Raw genomic sequence first — 23,502 nt, 5'->3', positions numbered from 1 at the left:
ACCAGAACAGAGAAGTGTATGCAAACCATCTTTTCTTGTTTATAAACCCTTCATTAACTAACTCTCGTATCATCTACAATAGATAATTAAATCAATAAACTACAAACATTGATAGGAACATTTCTGTAAAAACTTCTCAGGACAAGTTATAACAAAAGTCTCTGTATATTTTTTTATGAATGTTATTAAATGAATGTATACATTTGTTTTTCAGCACACTTTTTTAGATTTCCATTGTTCATTTTTTTATCTTCTAATGTATCCTATCACACACTACCTAAAAGTCAGAGAAAGAAGCATCAAAGTGAATTATCTTGAAAAAAAAAACATGCAGTTCCACATTTAAAGCTCCAGAGGGCAGACAAGGACCAACTGTGTTTCTAATACTGTTCACATCATGTTATATTCTGTGTTATTATATAAAACATCAGTGAAAGTGATGGAAGTGATACTTCTGTACATGGGATACTGAAGATAATAGTCTATTACAAAATCTGTTCCTTCAGTGCATGAAATCACTGAACATCTGTTGCCATACTTTATCCAATTGTGTTATGTGGCATTAATTCATGCTAGAAAGGATGCAAACTGATTGTTCTCTATAATTGTGTGTCATGTAAAACCAGCTCTGAAATCCTACAGTACAGTTATTTAATAACCAAGTATTATGCAGAGCCCATCTGCAATTAAACAAACATTAACATATTTATTGAGTATGTATATTAACTTCCTTCAGCAACTTGAGGAGGCGTCAATGCAAATCTCAGTGTCTTCTATTTGCATTTATCTCACTACAAACTGAGGAGCAACCAAACCACCACCACACAACTAATTCCCACTATGACTTTAACTACATGTATAACGTTGCTGCTTCTACCAGCTATTTCTGGTGAATAAGTATTATTCCACATCTGTCAAGATGTGTCATATACATATACATATACAGTAGCTACTACCACAGCGATGTTCAATAACAACCAGGAGTGTGTCAAAAAGAACACAGTAAATAAAACTGAAATTACATGGACAATTGACACAACATTACTGACACAGCAGTTATCCAAGAGCAGGCTGTCTACAAGGGAGGAACGTTAGTGACTGATGGAGGCTGAATGGTAGAACATTAATCAGGAAGTTTACTGTAGGAACATGTCATAGGAAAAGCAAACGTAAAGCTAACAGTAAATATGGAAAACACACAGACCACATCCTCCCAGAGAAGGTCATCTGCCACTGCAGTGTGTCTGCTCTCCAGTTCTGTACTGTAGGATTACTACATCAGAAGATATTAGTGTATATCCACATTCTTTGAACCTGTTCCTTGCGTCTTTGTCTCTAAATATTTGTTCCAAATCCAAAAAAAGATTGTAGCACAAAGGAAAATAGAAAATCTGTTTTCAGAGAACTGACTCATTCTTCCCTCTCAGTGGTCATTTGACACAACACCTATCACACTCACTTTTAGAAAATGCTTTGTGATAGGTCATTTATGCAAACTGATATGAAACTAATTAATTAACCAGTTTTACCAATAACCTTAAGTAATTACCTTCTTATGAGGTGGAGTTAATGCAAATCTGAGATGTGTTCCACCTCTACTTATCTGTCTGCAGAGATGGTGACAGAGAACAGTGGTCACACATTTTGACATCATGGACTATAGGACAGTGCTGCTGCTTTTAACTTTCTGCTGGACAGGTGAAGGTTTCTACTGATCTTAAATGGAAAAAAGACATTTTAACATAGAATCCTAATTGATGTGATGTTTTGTTTTCTGTCTAAACAGGTGCTGAGGGTCAAACTCTGATACAATCTGAAGCAGTGGTTAAAAAGCCTGGAGAATCCAACATGTTGACCTGTACAGCCTCTGCACTTCACTTTGATAACTATTGGATGGGCTGGAATAGACAGGCCCCTGGAAAAGGACTGGAATGGGTTGCAATTATTCATCCAAACAGTGGCAGCAAGTACTACTCTCAGTCAGTTCAAGGCCGGTTTACCATCTCCAGAGACAACAGCAAAGACCAGCTGTATCTGCAGATGAACAGTTTGAAAACTGAAGATTCTGCAGTTTATTATTGTGCTCGACATCCACAGTGACTGAAGTCGATTGAACAGCTGTACAAAATGTATAAGTGCTGTTTACATTTTTTCATGAACGGTAATAGTATTTGTTTCTGTATTTGCATGGTATTTTGTGTGATGGTCTAATCACAGCAATTTACATTTAATTCAAACAAAATAACATAAGTTCTGTCACAAAGGCAACTTTTCACCTGTGTTTAAACTACCGTTGTTTGGATTGTAACATGTGAATAAATGTTCATTAAGTAAAGTGTGTGTTTGTGTTTCCGTGAAATTAAAATTAACATTATTAGAAACATTATAAACTATTAAAAAAGACTCAACTCTGCAAATTTAATGACAAACCAATGTTTACAGAAATGACTGAATACTGATAGAGGATTAATTGGGCATTTTATTGTGTCCCTTTAGATTAATTTTGACATTCAATGCAGCATATCAGTATGAAAATTATAATTTAGATTAAATGTTTTTTTTTCTCTCAGTACACGGACAACATAATACATTGTGTGGTTGTCATTAATTATGAAAATGTATCTGTGTAACACACAAACTCATTACACAAAAACACAAAACCAGTAGCCTGTCTAAACAGGTGTTGATGGTCAAACTCTGATACAATCTGAACCAGTGGTTAAAAAACCTGGAGAATCCCACATGTTGACCTGTACAGCCTCTGCACTTGACTTTGATGGCTATTGGATGGGCTGGATCAGACAGGCCCCTGGAAAAGGACTGGAATGGTTTGGATCTATGTATAACAATGCTAACATCTACTACTCTCAGTCAGTTCAAGGCCGGTTTACCATCTCCAGAGAAAACAGCAAAGAGCAGCTGTATCTGCAGATGAACAGTCTAAAAACTGAAGATTCTGCAGTTTATTATTGTGCTCGACATCCACAGTGACTGAAGTAGATTGAACAGCTATACAAAATGTATCTATTAGTGCTGTTTACATTTTTTCATGAACATTATGCTTTTTATTAAAGCAAATGCATGGTATTTTGTGTACTGGTCTAATCACAGCAATTTAACATGATATGCAAACAAAATAACACAAGTTCTGTCACAAAGGCAACATGTCACCTGTGTTTAAACTACAGTCATTTAAATTGTAATATGTGAATACATTTTCATAAAGTGAAGTGTGTGTTTGTGTTTCAGTGAGATTAAAATTAACATGTTCTCTGTAGCTCTGATACTGGTGACCCTGTGAGGAACTTTCAGTGGTCTCATGATAAACACTCTAGATACACTGGATTGTTAGAGAAATGATTCATTCAGACTCAGACGTTGTTTGTTGTCTTTGACCATCACACTGTATGTTACTATGCACATGGCTCCACTAGGACACAAACCTTCAACATCAGAAACACTTACCAATCCATGTGACTGAACCTCATCTACATTCATCTTAAATTAACTTAATAAAAACAGTATGAACTATTAAAAAAGATGGAACTCTGCAAATTCAATAATAGAGGATTAAATGGACATTTTATTGTGTCCCTTTATATTGCATGCAATGCAGTATATCAGTATAAAATGGATTTAAATTAAGTTTTCTTCTCTAAATATGTGAATGACATGACACATTGAATGGTTGTCATTAACTATAAAAATCTGTTTAACACAAAAACTTGTTGCATAAAAACACAAACCCAGCAGTTGTAATAACTTGTTATCAAGTACTGTGACAGAACCATTTTTCTGCAGCTTTGGAAAGACTGGAAAGCACAGAATGAGAGTGTCTATGTAATTTAGATTTTTCCATACTGGGTTTTTATTTGCCTCAGTTAAGGTCATATATTTAGTTAAATCCACAAATGAGGCTAAAATTAAAGTTTCAGTCCGTGTTGAACACTAAAATAACTATTTTGGCAAAAATAAACTAAATTCACTAAATGTCATAGATCAAACATATATTTTTAAATATTTCACTTATCTACACCAGAATTTAAGATGTTCATTGCTAAACATAAAAATATTTTGAAGTTGTTGTTACCCATTCCTTTACTAAACCTGCAGAGGGAGGTCTGCAACATATGCAAATTTTTTGTTGTATATAATAAAAAACAATACCAGCAGCTGTCATCATTTGTGGCAGGACTCTGATACAGACTCTGATTAGATCTGATTAATAACTCTGAAGTTCAGTGTCCATAACAGAATTAAAATTATGATTTTGTGGAGTTTATTTTTTATTATTTCTTTTCAAGGTAAGAAAATTATTTTAAATTTGTAAAGTGTTTTTATTTCTTTTTCATTTTGTTTTGGTCAGTATTAATAATTTGGAATACTAGATTATGATCACTATGTTTTTGCTTACAGGAGTCTGGAGTCAGTCACTGGATCAGTCTGACTCTGAGGTGAAAAGTCCCGGAGAGACAGTGAAGATGTCATGTGTCATATCTGGTTATAGCATGACAAGCTACTATATTCACTGGATACGACAGAGGCCAGAGAAAGCTCTGGAGTGGATTGGGTGGATGAGCACAGGTTCAAACTCTGCTAGCTATGCCAGCTCCTTTCAAAGTCGTTTCATCATGACTGAAAATGTTCCCAGCAGCACTCAGTACCTCGAGGTCAAAAGTCTGACAGCAGAAGATTCTGCTGTTTACTTCTGTGCTCGACAAAGCAAAGTGAATGAAGACAGTGGAGCATCTGCACAAAAACTACGCAGACAATCTCCTGGGACTCTGCTGAAAGTTAGAACACTATAGTGGCAAATTGCTTTGTTGTCTAATCATATACTATACTATAATTAATACTACACTTGACTGATGCCTTTGAAGAAATTTGTTGCTGAACAGCAGCACATGTATGATGGTTGCTACTAGGTGACCATGAGTCAAACCACTGACCCTCTGGTTCATGGACATCTGATCTACCAACTGATCTACAGTTGCTCTGAATTAAGGATTACTGTTTAGGACATATTTTCCTGGAATAAAAATAATACTGTACATTAAAAGGTGTCTGAATGAGCTACACATGCTACAGAAGGATATTACATGCAAGGTTAAAATGTATTTCATGGATATGGTGTTTATCACATGCTCAACTGATTATTTATCTGCCAAATAAATGTAAAACAAATATAATACATGTGATGTACAAAGGGAATCTTAGCACTGATTAATATGAAGTTGATCCGGTTGGTTAAAACTGTACCAGCACTGAACAACACTACAACTAAGGTTTCTATTTATTTTTAAATATGATGTCAACAAACAATAGTTTTATTACCTTAACATATTTGCCAAGAAAAAAATAACAACATTTATTCTTGGGGCAAAGCTAATAACTACAATGACACTGTAAAATAACACCACGCGTCCACCTCAACTCTATTCTCACTGACTAGTCCAGGCTAAACACATGTCTTCTGAAGTTGAACAGCTGTACAATATCCTACAGTAATGATTTGTTCATTTATTATGATGGATCCTTAGATCAATGACATGGTGGCAGATATGGATTATCCTGGAGGTCATAATTTTCTATAAGATCGACCTCCATGACACCTGACCATCCTAGTAGGATTAATTCACAAGTCAACATAAACATTGGAACATTCAGTATCATATCATTTACAATGATTTTTATTTCTGTGTGTTGGGATGACTTACATTGATTTATACAATTGGATTAAGTAAAATAATCCTTGTGTCAGAGAAGAGCGAAGATCATGTTTGTACCTTTTTTATTAGATTGACTTCATATTATTTGGTGATAATGCTCCCATTGTACATGGTAGAAAAATAAATAGTCAGTTAAACATGTAATAAATAAATTGGTTCCATGGGACAACACGTTAATTAGTCAAATACTATTCCTTAGATGTAATATTCTTCTGTAGTCTACTGTAGCTCATTTCTCCCTGTGAGGAGTCAATGCAAAATTCAGATGCCTTATATCTCTATTTTTCTTTCTGCAGAGAGGACGACAGAGAACAGTAAATACACAGTTTAACATAATGGACTACAGGACAGGACTGCTGCGGTTTACTCTCTGCTGGGCAGGTGAAGACTGTGACGGTGTTGATGCTCAGACTCTGACAGAATCTGAACCTGTGGTTAAAACACCTGGAGATTCACACACACTCAGCAGCCACTGGATGCACTGGATCAGACAGGCTCCTGGAAAAGGACTGGAGTGGATTGCTGCTGTAACTGGTGGTACCCACTACTACTCTCAGTCAGTCCAAGGGCAGTTTACTTTCTCCAGAGACAACAGCAAACAGCAGGTCTATCTGCAGATAAATGGTCTGAAGACTGAAGATTCTGCTGTTTATTTCTGTGCTCGAGACTCACAGTGACTGAAGTTGGTTGTGCAGCTGTGCAGTGAATGAGTTCAAAGCTCTGCTTCAGTAAAATAAATGACATATTAAATACTTGTCTGCTTGATTCTCACTGCTGAGGGAAAACTACCTGATTGGACTAAATGTGGTATGAGATATTTATATATTACATGTTTCACATGGTTTCACTCTCATTTTTCAGAATTTGAATTATCCAACAATATGCAAATAAATGTTGTTAATAAGGAAGTAAAGTGTGAGTCTGTGTGTGAGTGAGAGGACAGAAGAGCAGACATCAGTTCAGCTTCAACATCAACATGTTCTCTGTAGCTCTGTTACTGCTGCTGACAGCTGGATCCTGTGAGGAACTTTCAGTGGATTCACACTAATAAATACATTAGAAACAGTGAATAATTAGATGGATTCAATGATATTGATTTCTGTTTTCACAGGTGTGTACAGTATTGATCACATCCAGCCAGACTCACTGGTTGTGCAGCCTGGACAGTCTTTGACCATCACCTGTCAGGTCTCTGGTTATTCTCTGACTGATAACAGCTATTCAACAGGTTGGATCAGACAGCGTGAAGGAAAAGCACTGGATTGGATTTTAATTATGTGGTATGATGGTAGCTTATCTCACAATAACGCTCTGAAGAACAAGTTCAGCTGCAGCAGAGACACTTCTGCTAGAACACTGACTCTAACAGGACAGAATCTGCAGCCTGAGGACACAGCTGTTTATTACTGTGCACGTTAACCACAGTGAAACAAACCACTGGTAGATCTGCACAAATACCCACACACACTTTACAGATGTTTACTGAGAGGTATATCTGCTCTCTGTGTTTCCTCTAAAACCAGAACAGAGAAGTGTATGCAAACCATCTTTTCTTGTTTATAAACCCTTCATCAACTAACTCTCATATCATTTACAGTAGATAATTAAATCAATAAACTACAAACATTGATAGGAAAATTTCTGAACAAAAACTTCTCAGGACAATTTATAACAAATGACAGTTTTATGAGAGAAACAAATGTAAAAGGAAGTCTCTGTACAATTTTTTATGATTGTTGCTAATATACATTTGTTTTTCAGCACACTATTTTAGATTTCCATTGTCTGTTTTTTATCTGCTAATGTGTCCTAGCATACACTACCTGAAAGTCATAGAAAGAAGCATCAAAGTGAATTATGTTGAAAAAAAAAACATGCAGTTCCACATTTAAAGCTCCAGAGGGCAGAAAATGACTAACCACCACCACACAACTAATTCCCACTATGACTTTAACTACATGTTTAACGTTGCTGCTTCTACCAGCTATTTCTGGTGAATACCACATCTGTTTACTCTTTGTCTTTGTCAAGTTCTTGTTTGACTCTGTTCTCATCTAACTACTTTTCTTCACAGGTGTTTGCAGTCAGACTTTGACTGAGTCTGAACCAGTGGTAAAGCAGCTTGGAGAATCCCACAAACTCACCTGTACATATGCAGGAATATCTGACAATGATGCTTATATCAGCTGGATCAGACAAGCAGAGGGAAAAGGACTGGAGTGGATTTCGCACATTTCTGCTCCAAGTGGAAGCAACAAATATTATTCCACATCTGTCAAAAATCGTTTCTACCGCATTTGTAATCAGGATAATATTGTGTAAAGTGAAAAACGTAATAAAAAAAAAATCTTAACAAAATCCATTTGTTAAGGCTCTTTACATGTTATTAATAAATAATAATAATTATTATTATTAATAATAAATGGTAAGTTTTTTTCATGTGGAAGTTCCAAATACAGACACATGACAAATGACTAACCAACAGGACAGACAGACGAAGAACGCGATAGTGATAGATGTAGCAATCACATGTGATCAAGTGGCATCATCAGGAGTTTATATATGTATTATGACAATTTATTTATAATCCTTCAGTCCAGCTGTTCTAGAGACACTTGATGTATGAAAATGTGTTTGTGTTGCATATTCACTTTTTGCACCTGTAGAGGGAGGTCTATGCAAACTTGTCCGTCCTTATAAACACATCCACAACTTGCAAAACACTGGAAGAAATTTATGCATTTCTCAAACACTGACCACAGAGCACTGAACCACAACATTTACCACAGAATGGAAAATATTGTTGTGTGCAGTTTATTAATTGTAGTTACCATCCATGGTAAGAAAATCACGTCTGTTTTAAAGCTAGTAAATTTCAACCTGTCAGATAAAAAACATGATGTTCATCATTTCTTCATTTACAGGAGTTTGTGGTGAAATGGATCAGGCTCCCTCTGAGGTGAAAAGACCTGGAGAGACAGTGAAGATGTCATGTGTCATAACTGGGTTTGACATGACAAGCTACTATATTCACTGGATACGACAGAGGCCAGGGAAAGCTCTGGAGTGGATTGGGAGGATGGATGCAGGCAAAAATTCTGCTCGCTATGCCAGCTCCTTTCAAAGTCGTGTCCTCATGACTGAAAATGTTCCCAGCAGCACTCAGTACCTCGAGGTCAAGAGTCTGACAGCAGAAGATTCTGCTGTTTACTTCTGTGCTCGAAGACACAGTGACTGAAGACAGTGGAGCAGCTGCACAAAAACTACACACACATTAAGTGTTAATGTGATCTTAGTGACAGGCCGGTTTTCCACCTGCAAAAGCACTTTTATATAGAATTTTATTATCATTTAAAAGTCCAACTACAAACTAATAAAAACAAAATATGTGATGGTTTTTTCATCTGCCTCAGTAATATGTAAAACTGAATCACCTGTGCCACATTTATAAATACAAACCATACAATGGTTTATATTTTGAAAAACAAAACAAGTTGATAACATTTGGCATAAGGTAGTCATTCAAAATACCCCTGTGGTAGGTAAATAATAATAATATTAATAAGGATAATACGATTTGGAAATGTTACTCTGCATTTGTAATCGGGATAATTTTGTGTGAATTTTATCTTAACTAATTTGAATAAAACTTGCTTCGGTATTGATAAACATCATATGGTTGTGCTGTTAACAGTGAAAGGTAATTTATGCAAATTCACATGAAACTAATTAATTAACCAGTTTTACCAAAAACCTGAAGTTATTTCCTTCTTATGAGGTGGAGTTAATGCAAATCTGAGATGTCTCCCACCTCTACTTATCTGTCTGCAGAGATGATGACAGAGAACAGTGGTCACACATTTTGACATCATGGACTATAGGACAGTACTGCTGCTTTTAACTTTCTGCTGGACAGGTGAAGGTTACTACTGATCTCAAATATAAAAAGACCTTTTAACATAGAATCTTAATGGATGTGATGTTTTGTTTTCTGTCTAAACAGGTGTTGATGGTCAAACTCTGATACAATCTGAATCAGTGGTTAAAAAATCTGGAGAATCCCACATGTTGACCTGTACAGCCTCTGCACTTGACTTTGATAACTATTGGATGGCCTGGGTCAGACAGGCCCCTGGAAAAGGACTGGAATGGGTTGCAACTATTGTTGCTAACAGTGGCAGCAAGTACTACTCTCAGTCAGTTCGAGGCCGTTTTACCATCTCCAGAGACAACAGCAAAGACCAGCTGTATCTGCAGATGAACAGTTTGAAAACTGATGATTCTGCAGTTTATTATTGTGCTCGAGATCCACAGTGACTGAAGTAGATTGAACAGCTGTACAAAATGTGTCTATTAGTGCTGTTTACATGTTTTCATGAACAGTAAGTTTTTCCTTGAAACAAATGTATGGTATTTTGTGTGATGGTCTATAGTTTGTCTGTTTTTATAATTATAACATTTCTGCTGATGACATTTTAAAATCCAATCACAACAATTTAACATGATATGCAAACAAAATAACATGAGTTTTCTCAAAGAGGCAACATGTCACCTGTATTTAAATTATGTACTATTAAAAAACACTGAACTCTTCAAATTCAATAACAATACTTGTGCATTTTATTGTTTCCCTTTATATGGCATGCAATGCAGTATATCAGTATAAAATGATTAGATTAAGTTTTTTTCTCTAAATATATGGATGACATGACACATTGAGTGGTTGTCTTTAATTATGAAAATCTATATGTTTGATACACAAACTCATTACATAAAAACACAAACCCAGCAGCTGTAATAGCTTGTGATCGAGTACTGTGACAAAATCTGAAAGCACAGAATGAGAGAGTTTATGTAATTTTGATTTACCCATACTGGGTTATTATTTGACTCAATTAATAAGTTTAGTTAAATCCACAAAGGTCCTAAAATTAAAGTTTATTAACCTAAATTCACTAAATGTCATAGATCAAACATATATTTTTAAATGTTTCACTTTTCTACACCAGGATTCAAGATGTTCATAGCTAAATATAAAAAATATTTTGAAGAATCCAGAGATTGCTAAAAATGTGTTTGTTAGCCATTCCTTTACTAAACCTGCAGAGGGAGGTCTGCAACATATGCAAATGTTTTGTTGTATATAATAAAAAAAAGTACCAGTAGCTGTCATCATTTGTGGCAGGACTCTGATACAGACTCTGATTAGATCTGATTAGAAAACTCTGAAGTTCAGTGTCCATAACAGAATTGAAATTATGATTTTGTGGAGTTTATTTTTGATTATTTCTTTTCAAGGTAAGAAAATTATTTTAAATTTGTAAAGTCTTCTTCTTCTCTTTCGGCTTTTCCCATCAGGGGTCTCTCTGATGTACTCGTTCCTTATTCTGTCTAACCTGGTCACTCCTAAGGAGAACCTCAACATCTTCATCTCTGCTACCTCCATCTCAGCCTCTTGTCTCTTTCTCACTGCTACCGTCTCTAACCCATAGAGCAGAGCTGGTCTCACCACTGTCTTGTAGACCTTTCCTTTGAGTCTTGCTGACACTCTTCTGTCACACAACACTCCTGACACTTTCCTCCACCCGCTCCAACCTGCCTGCACTCGCCTCTTCACCTCTTTTCCACACTCTCCATCACACTGAACTGTTGACCCCAAGTACTTAAACTCCTGCACCTTCTTCACCTCAGCCCCCTGTAACCTAACGCTTCTACCTTGATCCCTCTCGTTCAGACACATGTATTCTGTCTTACTACGACTGACCTTCATGCCTCTTCTTTCCAGAGCAAACCTCCACCTCTCCAGCTGTTCCTCCACCTGCTCTCTACTCTCACTGCAAATCACAATGTCATCCGCAAACATCATTGTCCAGGGTGATTCCTGTCTGACCTCATCTGTCAGCCTGTCCATCAACATAGCAAACAAGAAGGGACTCAAAGCTGATCCTTGGTGTAGTCCCACCTCCACCTTGAACTCCTCTGTCTGACCTACAGCACATCTCACCACCGTCATACTTCTCTCATACATGTCCTGAACTAGTCTGACGTACTTCTCTGCCACTCCCGACGACCTCATACAGCACCACAGCTCCTCCCTCGGCACCCTGTCATACGCCTTCTCTAAATCCACAAAGACACAATGCAGCTCCTTCTGTCCATCTCTGTACTTTTCCATCAACATTCTCAAAGCAAAAATGGCATCAGTGGTGCTCTTACGGGGCATGAAACCATACTGCTGCTCACAAATCTCCACCTTCTTCCTAAGCCTGGCTTCCACTACTCTTTCCCACAGCTTCATTGTGTGGCTCATCAACTTTATTCCTCTATAGTTGCTGCAGTTCTGCGTGTCACCCTTGTTCTTAAAGATCGGAACCAGAACACTTTTCCTCCATTCCTCAGGCATCTTCTCACTCTCTAGAATCCTATTGAACAAACTGGTTAGAAACTCCACTGCTGCCTCTCCTAAGCACTTCCACACCTCCACAGGTACGTCATCAGGACCAACACCCTTTCCACTCTTCATCCTTTTCAGAGCCTTCCTAACCTCATCCTTTCCAATCTCTTCTATTTCCTGCTCCACAACATCAACATCTTCCTCCCTTCTTTCTCTGTCATTTTCCTCATTCATCAGATCCTCAAAATACTCCTTCCATCTTTTCTGCACACTCTCCTGGGTTGTTAGCACCTTTCCATCTCTGTCCTTAATCACCCTCACCTGTTGCACATCCTTCCCATCTCTATCTCTCTGTCTGGCTAGCCTGTACAAGTCCTTCTCTCCTTCCTTTGTGTCTAACCTGTCATACAGCTCATCGTAAGCTTTCTGTTTGGCCTTTGCCACCTCCCTCTTCACTCTACGCTGCTCTTCCTTGTACTCCTGTCTACTTTCCTCAGTCCTTTCTACATCCCACTTCCTTCTAGCTAACTTCTTCCTCTGGACGCATTCCTGTACTTCCTCATTCCACCACCAAGTGTCTTTACCTTCTTTCCTCTTTCCAGATGACACACCTAGCACCTTCCTACCTGTTTCCCTGATAACCTCTGCTGTAGTTTCCCAGTCATCTGGAAGCTCATCCTGACCACCCAGAACCTGTCTCAACGTCTGTCTGAATTCCTCACAAGTTTCTTCATTCTTTAACTTCCACCACTTGGTCTTCTTCTCTGACTTCCCTCTTTTCTTCTTCCTGACCTCCAGAGTCATCTTACACACCACCATGCGGTGCTGTCTGGCTACACTCTCTCCTACCACAACTTTGCAGTCACTAACCTCTCTCAAATGACCTCGTCTACATAGGATGTAGTCCACCTGCGTACTCCTACCTCCACTTCTGTATGTCACTCTATGTTCCTCTCGCTTCTGGAAGTAAGTGTTGACTACAGCCATTTCCATCCTCTTAGCAAAGTCCACCACCATCTGTCCTTCCAGATTCCTTTCCTTCACACCAAACCTGCCCATCACCTCCTCATCACCTCTGTTGCCCTCACCAACATGCCCATTGAAGTCTGCTCCAACAACAACTCTCTCTCCTCTGGTGATACTCTCTATGACCTCATCAAACTCACTCCAGAATCTCTCCTTCTCTTCTAACTCACAGCCAACCTGTGGCGCATACCCACTGACTACATTCATCATCACCCCTTCAATTTCTAGCTTTATGCTCATCACCCTGTCTGAGACTCTTTTCACCTCTAGAACATTGTTCACAAACTCCCCCTTCAGGATCACTCCTACCCCGTTTCTCTTCCTATCAACACCATGGTAGAACAGTTTGTATCCTCCTCCGATACTACGTGCCTTGCTGCCCTTCCACCTTGTCTCCTGCACACACAGAACATCTACCTTTCTTCTCTCCATCATGTCTGCCAGCTCTCTGCCTTTCCCTGTCCATGACCAACGTTAAGAGTCCCTATTCTCAAATCTATGTTCCTGCCTTTTGCCTTCTCTCTCTGCCCACGAACCCTTCTGCCTCCCCTTTTTCTTCGACCAACAGTAGTCAAATTTCCACCGGCACCCTGTAGGTTAACAGCATCGGCGGCGGTCGTTGTTAACCCGGGCCTCGACCGATCCGGTATGAAAGTCTTGTGAATGATTCGCATGGTTATTTTGGCAATTTTTACGCCGGATGCCCTTCCTGACGCAACCCTCTCTATTTATCCGGGCTTGGGACCGGCACAGAAGTCACTGGCTTGCAACCCCTATGGCTAGATTTATTCTGGAAGCAAAGCTAATACCTACAATGATACTGTAAAATAACACCACGCGTCCACCTCAACTCTTTTCTCACTGTGTGCAGGAGTCCAGGCTAAACACGTCTTCTGAATTTTAACAGCTGTACAAAATCCTACAGAATTAATTTATTAGTTAAATACTATTTATAGATATTCTTCTGGTCTACTCTAGCTCATTCCTAAAATATGGTGAAAAGTATTTATTCTTTCAGCTTAAAGATAGTTTTGAATGTTTTACATATTTAAATAACATTCTCACTTTTCAGAATTTGAATTATTCAACAATATGCAAATAAATGTTGTTAATAAGGAAGTAAAGTGTGAGTCTGTGTGTGAGTGAGAGGACAGAAGAGCAGACATCAGTTCAGCTTCAACATCAACATGTTCTCTGTAGCTCTGATACTGCTGCTGACAGCTGGATCCTGTGAGGAACTTTCAGTGGATTCACACTAATAAATACATTAGTAACAGTGAATAATTAGATGAATGAAATAATGTTGATTTCTGTTTCCACAGGTGTGTACAGTATTGATCTCATCCAGCCAGACTCACTGGTTGTGCAGCCTGGACAGTCTTTGACCATCACCTGTCAGGTCTCTGGTTATTCTCTGACTAGCTATGGAACAGGTTGGATCAGACAGCGTGAAGGAAAAGCACTGGATTGGATTTTAATTATGTGGGGTGGTGGTAGCTTAGATTACAATAACGCTTTGAAGAACAAGTTCAGCTGCAGCAGAGACACTTCTGCTGAAACATTGACTCTAACAGGACAGAATCTGCAGCCTGAGGACACAGCTGTTTATTACTGTGCACGTCGCCCCACAGAGAAACAAACCAATGGTAGATCTGCACAAATACCCACTCACTTAACAGATGTTTACTGAGAGGTACATCTGCTCTCTGTGTTTACTCTGAAACTGAACAGAAAAGTGAATGCAAACCATCTTTTCTTGTTTTGAAACCCTTCATTAACTAACTCTCATATCTTCTACAATAGATAATTCAGTCAATAAACTGCAGACACTGATAGAAAAATGTCTGTAAAAAAAACTTCTTAGGACAAGTTATAACAAATGACAGTTTTATGAGATGAACAACTGTGAAAGGAAGTCTCTGTACAATTTTTTTAAAAGACACTTTAGGATTGTTGCTAATATACTTTGTTTTTCTTCACACTATTTTCGATTTCCATTGTTACATGTATCTGCTAATGTATCCTAGCATAAACTACCTGAAAGTCAGAGAAATCTCCCAAAGGGGTCAACAGCTCTTGAAGCATCAAAGTGAATTATCTTGAAATAAAACATGCAGTTCCACCTTTGAAACCCCAGAGGGCAGACAATGACTAACTGTGTTTCTAATACTGTTCACATTATGTAATATTTCATGTTATTATATAAAACATCAGTGAAAGTAATGGAAGTAATACTGTACATGTTATAGATCTGTCTATGTGTCTTGGGATACTGAAGATAATAATTTTTTGTCAAATATGTTCCTTAAAATCACTGAAAATCTGTTGTCATACTTTATCTAATTGTGCTGTGTGGCATTAATTATTGCTAGAAATGGAAACTGATTATTCTGTGAAATTGTGATTGGAATTTAGTACAAAGTGATCGATCCACAACATTTAATTTATTTGATGCACTGAGTCGAACCAGCTCTGAAAATTTACAGTACAGTACAAATATAATACAACTAAACAAACATTAACATGAATATACATTTTAATCTATTTAGCCTTTAACAACGTAAAGAGGAGTCAATGCAAATCTCAGTGTTTCCATCTGCATTTATCTCACTGCAAACTGAGGACAAACCAAACCACCACCACACAACTAATTCCCACTATGACTTTAACTACATGTATAACGTTGCTGCTTCTAACAGCAATTTCTGGTGAATACCACATCTGTTTACTCTTTGTCTTTGTCAAGTTCTTGTTTGACTCTGTTCTCATCCAACTACTTTTCTTCACAGGTGTTTGCAGTCAGACTTTGACTGAGTCTGAACCAGTGGTAAAGCAGCTTGGAGAATCCCACAAACTCACCTGTACATATGCAGGAATATCTGACGGTGCTGCTGATATCAGCTGGATCAGACAAGCAGAGGGAAAAGGACTGGAGTGGATTTCCCACATTTCTGCTCCAAGTGGAAGCAGCAAACATTATTCCACATCTGTCCAGAATCGTTTCACCATTTCCAGAGACAACTACATGGATCAGGTCTATCCATTGTCTAAATTGTGCTTTAAACGTGAAAGTTTATGTGATTTGTTAATGAATGACAGGTTACACTAGAATGAAAGGAAAGGTGTGTATTATCTCCAATGTTCCACCTGCAAAAGCACTTTCATATAGAATATTATTAGAAATATTTTATAATGATTCAACTACAATCTAATAAAAACAAAATATGTTGTGATGTCATCTGCTTAAGTGAGATGTAAAACTGAATCACATTTAGAAATACAAACTAAACAATACATCATTATCTGAACAAATAAAACATGCTGATAACTTTGGGCCATAGGGCAGGTGAAAGGTGAATTTCTAAAATCCCAAATGTATTCAAAACACAGTGTGGCTGGGAAATAATAATAATAATAAGGTTTTTTAACTGCTACTCATCATTTGTAATGAGGATAATTTTGTGTAAGTGGAAAACGAATAAAAAAGATCTTTCTTAAATAAGTCAAATAAAAGTTGATTCAGTGTGTCTGATGTTTAATATAAGACAAAATAAAAAATAAAAAAAATCCTATGTTAATATGGGTAACAGTGACATGTATTTTACGCAAATTGATATAAATCTAATTAATTCAGTTTCATCCAAAACCTGAAGCCTAGTTTCTTTCTTGTGAGGTGGAGTTAATGCAAATCTGAGATGTCTCCCACCTCTACTTATCTGTCTGCAGAGATGATGACAGAGAACAGTGGTCACACATTTTGACATCATGGACTTTAGGACAGTACTGCTTTTTTTAACTTTCTGCTGGACAGGTGAATGTTTCTACTGATCTCAAATAGAAAAAAACATTTTAACATAGAATCCTAATTGATGTGATGTTTTGTTTTCTGTCTAAACAGGTGTTGATGGTCAAACTCTGATACAATCTGAACCAGTGGTTAAAAAGCCTGGAGAATCCCACATGTTGACCTGTACAGCCTCTGGACTCGACTTTGATAGCTATTGGATGGGATGGATCAGACAGGCCCCTGGAAAAGGACTGGAATGGATTGCATCTATAGAGTATGACAGTGATAACATCTTCTACTCTCAGTCAGTTCAAGGCCAGTTTACCATCTCCAGAGACAACAGCAAAGAGAAGCTGTATCTGCAGATGAACAGTTTGAAGACTGAAGATTCTGCAGTTTATTATTGTGCTCGAGATCCACAGTGACTGAAGTAGATTGAACAGCTGTACAAAATGTATTAGTGCTGTTTAAATTTTTTCATGGCTGAACAGTAAGTTTTTCTTTGAAACAAATGTATGGTATTTTGTGTGATGGTCTAATCACAGCAATTTACATTTAATTCAAACAAAATAACATAAGTTCTGTCACAAAGGCAACTTTTCACCTGTGTTTAAACTACCGTCGTTTGGATTGTAACATGTGAATAAATGTTCATAAAGTAAAGTGTGTGTTTGTGTTTCAGTGAGATTAAAATTAACATGTTCTCTGTAGCTCTGATACTGCTGGTGACCCTGTGAGGAACTTTCAGTGGTGTCATGATAAACACTCTAGATACACTGAATTGTTAGAGAAATGATTCATTCAGACTCAGAGGTTGTTTGTTGTCTTTCACCATCACACTGTATGTTACTATGCACATGGCTCCACTGTGACACAAACCTTCAACATCACAAACACTTACCAATCCATGTGACTGAACCTCACCTACATTCATCTTCAATTAACTTAATAGAAAAATTATGAACTATTAAAAGAGACTGAATTTAATAACAAATGGATGTTTACAGAAATTACTTCTGATAGAGGATTAATTGAGCACATTATTATGTCCCTTTAGATTAATTTTGACATTCAATGCAGCATATCAGTATAAAAAAAATTATAATTTAGATTAAGTTTCTTCTCTCGGTACATAAATGACATGAATTCAATAAAATGAAAGTATGTGTCAGAGAGTAGAGAAGAGCTCACATTATGTTTGTTGTACCTTTTTATTGGATTTACTTCATATTAATAGATAAACAAACTATCGAACATGTGATAAAGATTTATCTAGGAAACAACCCGTTAATTAGTCAAATACTATTCCTTAGATGTCATATTCTTCTAGTTTACTGTAGCTCATTCCTCACTGTGAGGAGGAGTCAATGCAAAATTCAGATGCCTTATATCTTTATTTATCTGTCTGCAGAGAGGACGAAAGAGAACAGTAAACACACAGTTTAACATGATGGACTACAGGACAGGACTGCTGCTGTTTACTCTCTGCTGGACAGGTGAAGACTGTGACAGAGTGGAAAATGTCTTTAAATCATCACCGTCTCAAAGCAACTGATTATTTCTGTTGTTTTTACAGGTGTTGATGCTCAGACTCTGACAGAATCTTAACCTGTGGTTAAAACACTTGGAGAATCCCACACACTGACCTGTACAGTCTCTGGATTTTCACTCAGCAGCCACTGGATGCACTGGATCAGACAGGCTCCTGGAAAAGGACTGGAGTGGATTGCTGCTGTAACTTATGGTACCCACTACTACTCTCAGTCAGTCCAAGGCCGGTTTACTGCCTCCAGAGACAACAGCAAACAGCAGGTGTATCTGCAGATGAACAGTCTGAAAAGTGAAGATTCTGCTGTTTATTTCTGTGCTCGAGAGTCACAGTGACTGAAGTTGATTGTGCAGCTGTTCAAAAAACCTGCAGTAGTTATAAGACTGTATTACTATACATCCTATGACTGAAATCATGTAAAAAATAAACGTAAAAGTTCAAATATTTACAGTGAATGAGTTCAAAGCTCTGCTTCAGTAAAATAAATGGAAAAAATTGTCTGCTTGATTCTCACTGCTGAGGCAAAACTACCTGATTGGACTACAGATGAATTAAAATGTGGTTTAAGGTATTAATTATTTTAGCTTAAAGAGAGTTTTAAATGTTTTACATATTTTCATTCTGACCTTTCAGAATTTGAATTATCCAACAATATGTAAATAAATGTTGCTAATAAGGAAGTAAAGTGTGAGTCTGTGTGTGAGTGAGAGGACAGAAGAGCAGACATCAGTTCAGCTTCAACATCAACATGTTCTCTGTAGCTCTGATACTGCTGCTGACAGCTGGATCCTGTGAGGAACTTTCAGTGGATTCACACTAATATATACATTAGAAACAGTGAATAATAAAATGAATGAAATAATATTGATTTCTGTTTTCACAGGTGTGTACAGTATTGATCTCATCCAGCCAGACTCACTGGTTGTGCAGCCTGGACAGTCTTTGACTATCACCTGTCAGGTCTCTGGTTATTCTCTGACTGATGGCAACTATGCAACAGGTTGGATCAGACAGCGTGAAGGAAAAGCACTGGATTGGATTTTAATTATGTGGTATGATGGTAGCTTATCTCACAATAATGCTCTGAAGAACAAGTTCAGCTGCAGCAGAGACACTTCTGCTGGAACAGTGACTCTAACAGGACAGAATCTGCAGCCTGAGGACACAGCTGTTTACTACTGTGCACGTTAACCACAGTGAAACAAACCACTGGTAGATCTGCACAAATACCCACACACACTTTACAGATGTTTACTGAGAGGTACATCTGCTTTCTGTGTTTCCTCTAAAACCAGAACAGAGAAGTGTATGCAAACCATCTTTTCTTGTTTATAAACCCTTCATCAACTAACTCTCATATCATCTACAATACATAATTAAATCAATAAACTACAAACAAAATAATGGGAGCATTTCTGTAAAAAAACTTCTCAGGACAAGCTAATATACGTTTGTTTTTCAGCACATTCATTTAGATTTCTATTGTTCATTTTTTATCTCCTAATGTGTCCTAGCATACACTACCTGAAAGTCAGAGAAAGAAGAATCAAAGTGAATTATGTTGAAAAAAAAACATGCAGTTCCACATTTAAAGCTCCAGAGGGCAGACAATGACCAACTGTGTTTCTAATACTGTTCACATCATGTTATATTCTGTGTTATTATATAAAACATCAGTGAAAGTGATGAAAGTGATACTGTACATGGGATACTGAACATAATAGTCTATTACAAAATCTGTTCCTTCAGTGCATGAAATCACTGAACATCTGTTGCCAAACTTTATCCAATTGTGCTGTGTGGCATTAATTCATGCTGGAAATGCAAACTGATTGTTTTCTATAATTGTGTGTCATGTAAAACCAGCTCTGAAAACTTACAGTACAGTTATTTAATAAGCAAACATTATGCAGAGCCCATCTGCAACTAAACAAACATTAACATAGTTATTGAATATGTATGTATATCAACTTAATTTAGATAATTATGACTTTTAATTTATTTAGCTTTTAGCAATGTGAGGAGGAGTCAATGCAAATCTCAGTGTTTCCATCTGCATTTATCTCACTGCAAACTGAGGACAAACCAAACCACCACCACACAACTAATTCCCACTATGACTTTAACTACATGTATAACGTTGCTGCTTCTAACAGCAATTTCTGGTGAATACCACATCTGTTTACTCTTTGTCTTTGTCAGGTTCTTGTTTGACTCTGTTCTCATCCAACTGCTTTTCTTCACAGGTGTTTGCAGTCAGACTTTGACTGAGTCTGAACCAGTGGTAAAGCAGCTTGGAGAATCCCACAAACTCACCTGTACATATGCAGGAATATCTGACAGTGGTGCTGCTATCAGCTGGATCAGACACGCAGAGGGAAAAGGACTGGAGTGGGTTGCCTTCATTTCTGCTCCAAGTGGAAGCAACAAATATTATTCCACATCTGTCAAGAATCGTTTCACCATTTCCAGAGACAACAACATGGATCAGGTGTATCTGCAAATGTCTGGCTTGATGACTGACGACTCTGCTGTTTATTATTGTGCTCGAGAGCCACAGTGAAACAGGAAGCTACAGAGCTGAACAGAAACCATTCTATATGTCACTGATACACTCACTGATTTAACTTTTAATATTTCAGTAGTTTTAAGATAACTATGTTATATTATTTATTTTTATATTTTTTATGCTTCAGCTTTCTGGATTTGACTAAAATTAGATTTTGTTAGAAATAAATGATGAATGTAACTTCCCTTTCTCTTTAGATCTATTCATATACGGTAGCTCCTACCACAGTGATGTTCAATAACAACCAGGAGTGTGTCAAAAAGACCACAGTAAATGAAACTGAAATTACATGGACAATTGATAACAAACAACAAACTGTGAACAGCAACATTACTGACACAGCAGTTATTCAAGAGGAGCCTGTCTACAATTAGTGACTGATGGAGGCTGACTGGTAGAACATTAATCAGGAAGATTACTGTAGGAACATGTCATAGTACAGTAACAGTACATATAGAAAACACACAGACCACATCCTCCCAGAGGAGGTCATCTGCCACTGCAGTGTGTCTGTACTGCAGGATTACCACATTACATTTTTCAGAAGATATTAGGGCGTATACACATTTTTTTAACCTTTTCCTTGTGTCTTTGTCCCTAACAATTGTTCTAAATCCTAAAAAAGATACCAGCACAGAGGAAAATAGAAAATCTGTTTTCAGAGAACTGACACATTCTTTCCTCTTGGTGGTCATTTGAAGCAACACCTGCTTGAAGCCACAGAGCTGAACACAAACTCAGATATCACATTCACTTTTAGAAAACGCTTTGGTGTTGCACATATAGAGAATCAAATATGGGTGAGACAATTCTTAACAGCATTGTGCAGGAAAATAAAATGCTCTACAGCTATTATTGTGAATAGACAATCATTCTTGAATACTGTGACGAGCCTCAGAGTGAACAACTCTTTTTATTTTTATAGGAACCAACACACAGTGACAACAGGTCTCAGCTTCCTCATTCAGTCACTCCGGAAGCACTAAATCTCCCGCCTGTTTCTCCCGGGTACTCTCTTCCCCACCCCGGAAGCACACCTGACATCACGCAACTATATACACTACAAAATAAAAGAACTAATTAAAAGAACCACATAACACATAACAGGAACTGGAACAGTCAAACACCAACAAAACAATGTGCACCACCTCGGTGTCGCTACAATACATTTATAAAAAATATTACAAACCAAATTAAAGCCCCTTTTTTTTTACTATTTCATTACCTTGTGTTATATAACGTGTTAAAACATGTAATAAGTGATTAAGAAAATGTATAACCACTGAAGTCAACTTTCCCAAAAATGCATTGATACTATTTAAAATCTAGTTATTTATTCTTATTTTTAGAGAAGATTGGCGATAAAGATGTTTCCTCTTTCAGTGGTTAGAGAATAATATCTGATGAAGTAACATTGAAACACAGCTCAATATTTTCAAATGTACAAAAACAGACAAACAAGCCAAATTGTAAATACTTTTGTAAACTGATTAAAAGGAAAAGTAGCTGTAAATTACTACATCATTAATTCAATTTGTCATTGTAGACTATTTACGTGTTATAATTGTTTATTTTTTTATCCTTCAGTCCAGCTGTTCTAGAGACACTTGATGTATGAAAATGTGTCTGTGTTGCATATTCAGTTTTTACACCTGTAGAGGGAGGTCTATGCAAACTTGTCCTTCCTTATAAACACATTCACACCTTGTAGAACACTGGAAGAAATGAATGCATTTCTCAAACCCTGACCACAGACCACTGAACCACAACATTTACCACAGAATGGAAAATATTGTTGTGTGGAGTTTATTAATTGTAGTTACCATCCATGGTAAGAAAATCACTTCTGTTTTAAAGCTTTGGTAAATGTCAACTTGTCATTTAAAAAAATGTGATGTTCATCATTTCTTCATTTACAGGAGTTTGTGGTGAAATCAAACTGGATCAGTCTCCCTCTGAGGTGAAAAGACCTGGAGAGATAGTGAAGATGTCATGTGTCATATCTGGTTATAGCATGACAAGCTACTATATTCACTGGATACGACAGAGGCCAGGGAAAGCTCTGGAGTGGATTGGGATGATGGATGCAGGTTCAAACTCTGCTAGCTATGCCAGCTCCTTTCAAAGTCGTGTCCTCATGACTGAAAATGTTCCCAGCAGCACTCAGTACCTCGAGGTCAAAAGTCTGACAGCAGAAGATTCTGCCGTTTACTTCTGTGCTCGAGACACAGTGACTGAAGACAGTGGAGCATCTGCACAAAAACTACTCAGACATTAAGTGTTAATGTGATCTCAGTGACAGGCAGGTTTTCCACCTGCAAAAACACTTTTATATAGAATTTTATTAGCACTAGATATATTTTATGATGATTCAACCACACATCAAAAAAATAAAATGTGTTATTATTCTTTCATTTGTCTAAGTGATATGTAAAACTGAATCACATT

The 23,502-nt window shown here is 37.3% G+C and overlaps 1 protein-coding gene and 2 gene segments (V, D, J or C); all 3 read left to right on the top strand.

The window, feature by feature from the left end:
* The window catches only part of LOC113149229, a 251,219-nt gene that overhangs the window by 89,051 nt on the left and 138,666 nt on the right, over positions 1-23,502 (top strand). The gene's annotated exons all lie outside the window — the stretch shown is intronic.
* Positions 16,907-17,421, top strand: LOC113150106. The segment is given in 2 exon segments: positions 16,907-16,960; positions 17,048-17,421. Coding segments are annotated over 2 exon segments (360 nt in total).
* Positions 19,224-19,676, top strand: LOC113150739. The segment is given in 2 exon segments: positions 19,224-19,276; positions 19,369-19,676. Coding segments are annotated over 2 exon segments (351 nt in total).

Source organism: Anabas testudineus, chromosome 8, assembly GCF_900324465.2.
Source record: "Anabas testudineus chromosome 8, fAnaTes1.2, whole genome shotgun sequence".
NCBI lineage: Eukaryota > Metazoa > Chordata > Actinopteri > Anabantiformes > Anabantidae > Anabas > Anabas testudineus.
Note: the sequence above shows the minus strand (reverse complement) of the source record. Positions and strands in the feature narration are given on the sequence as shown.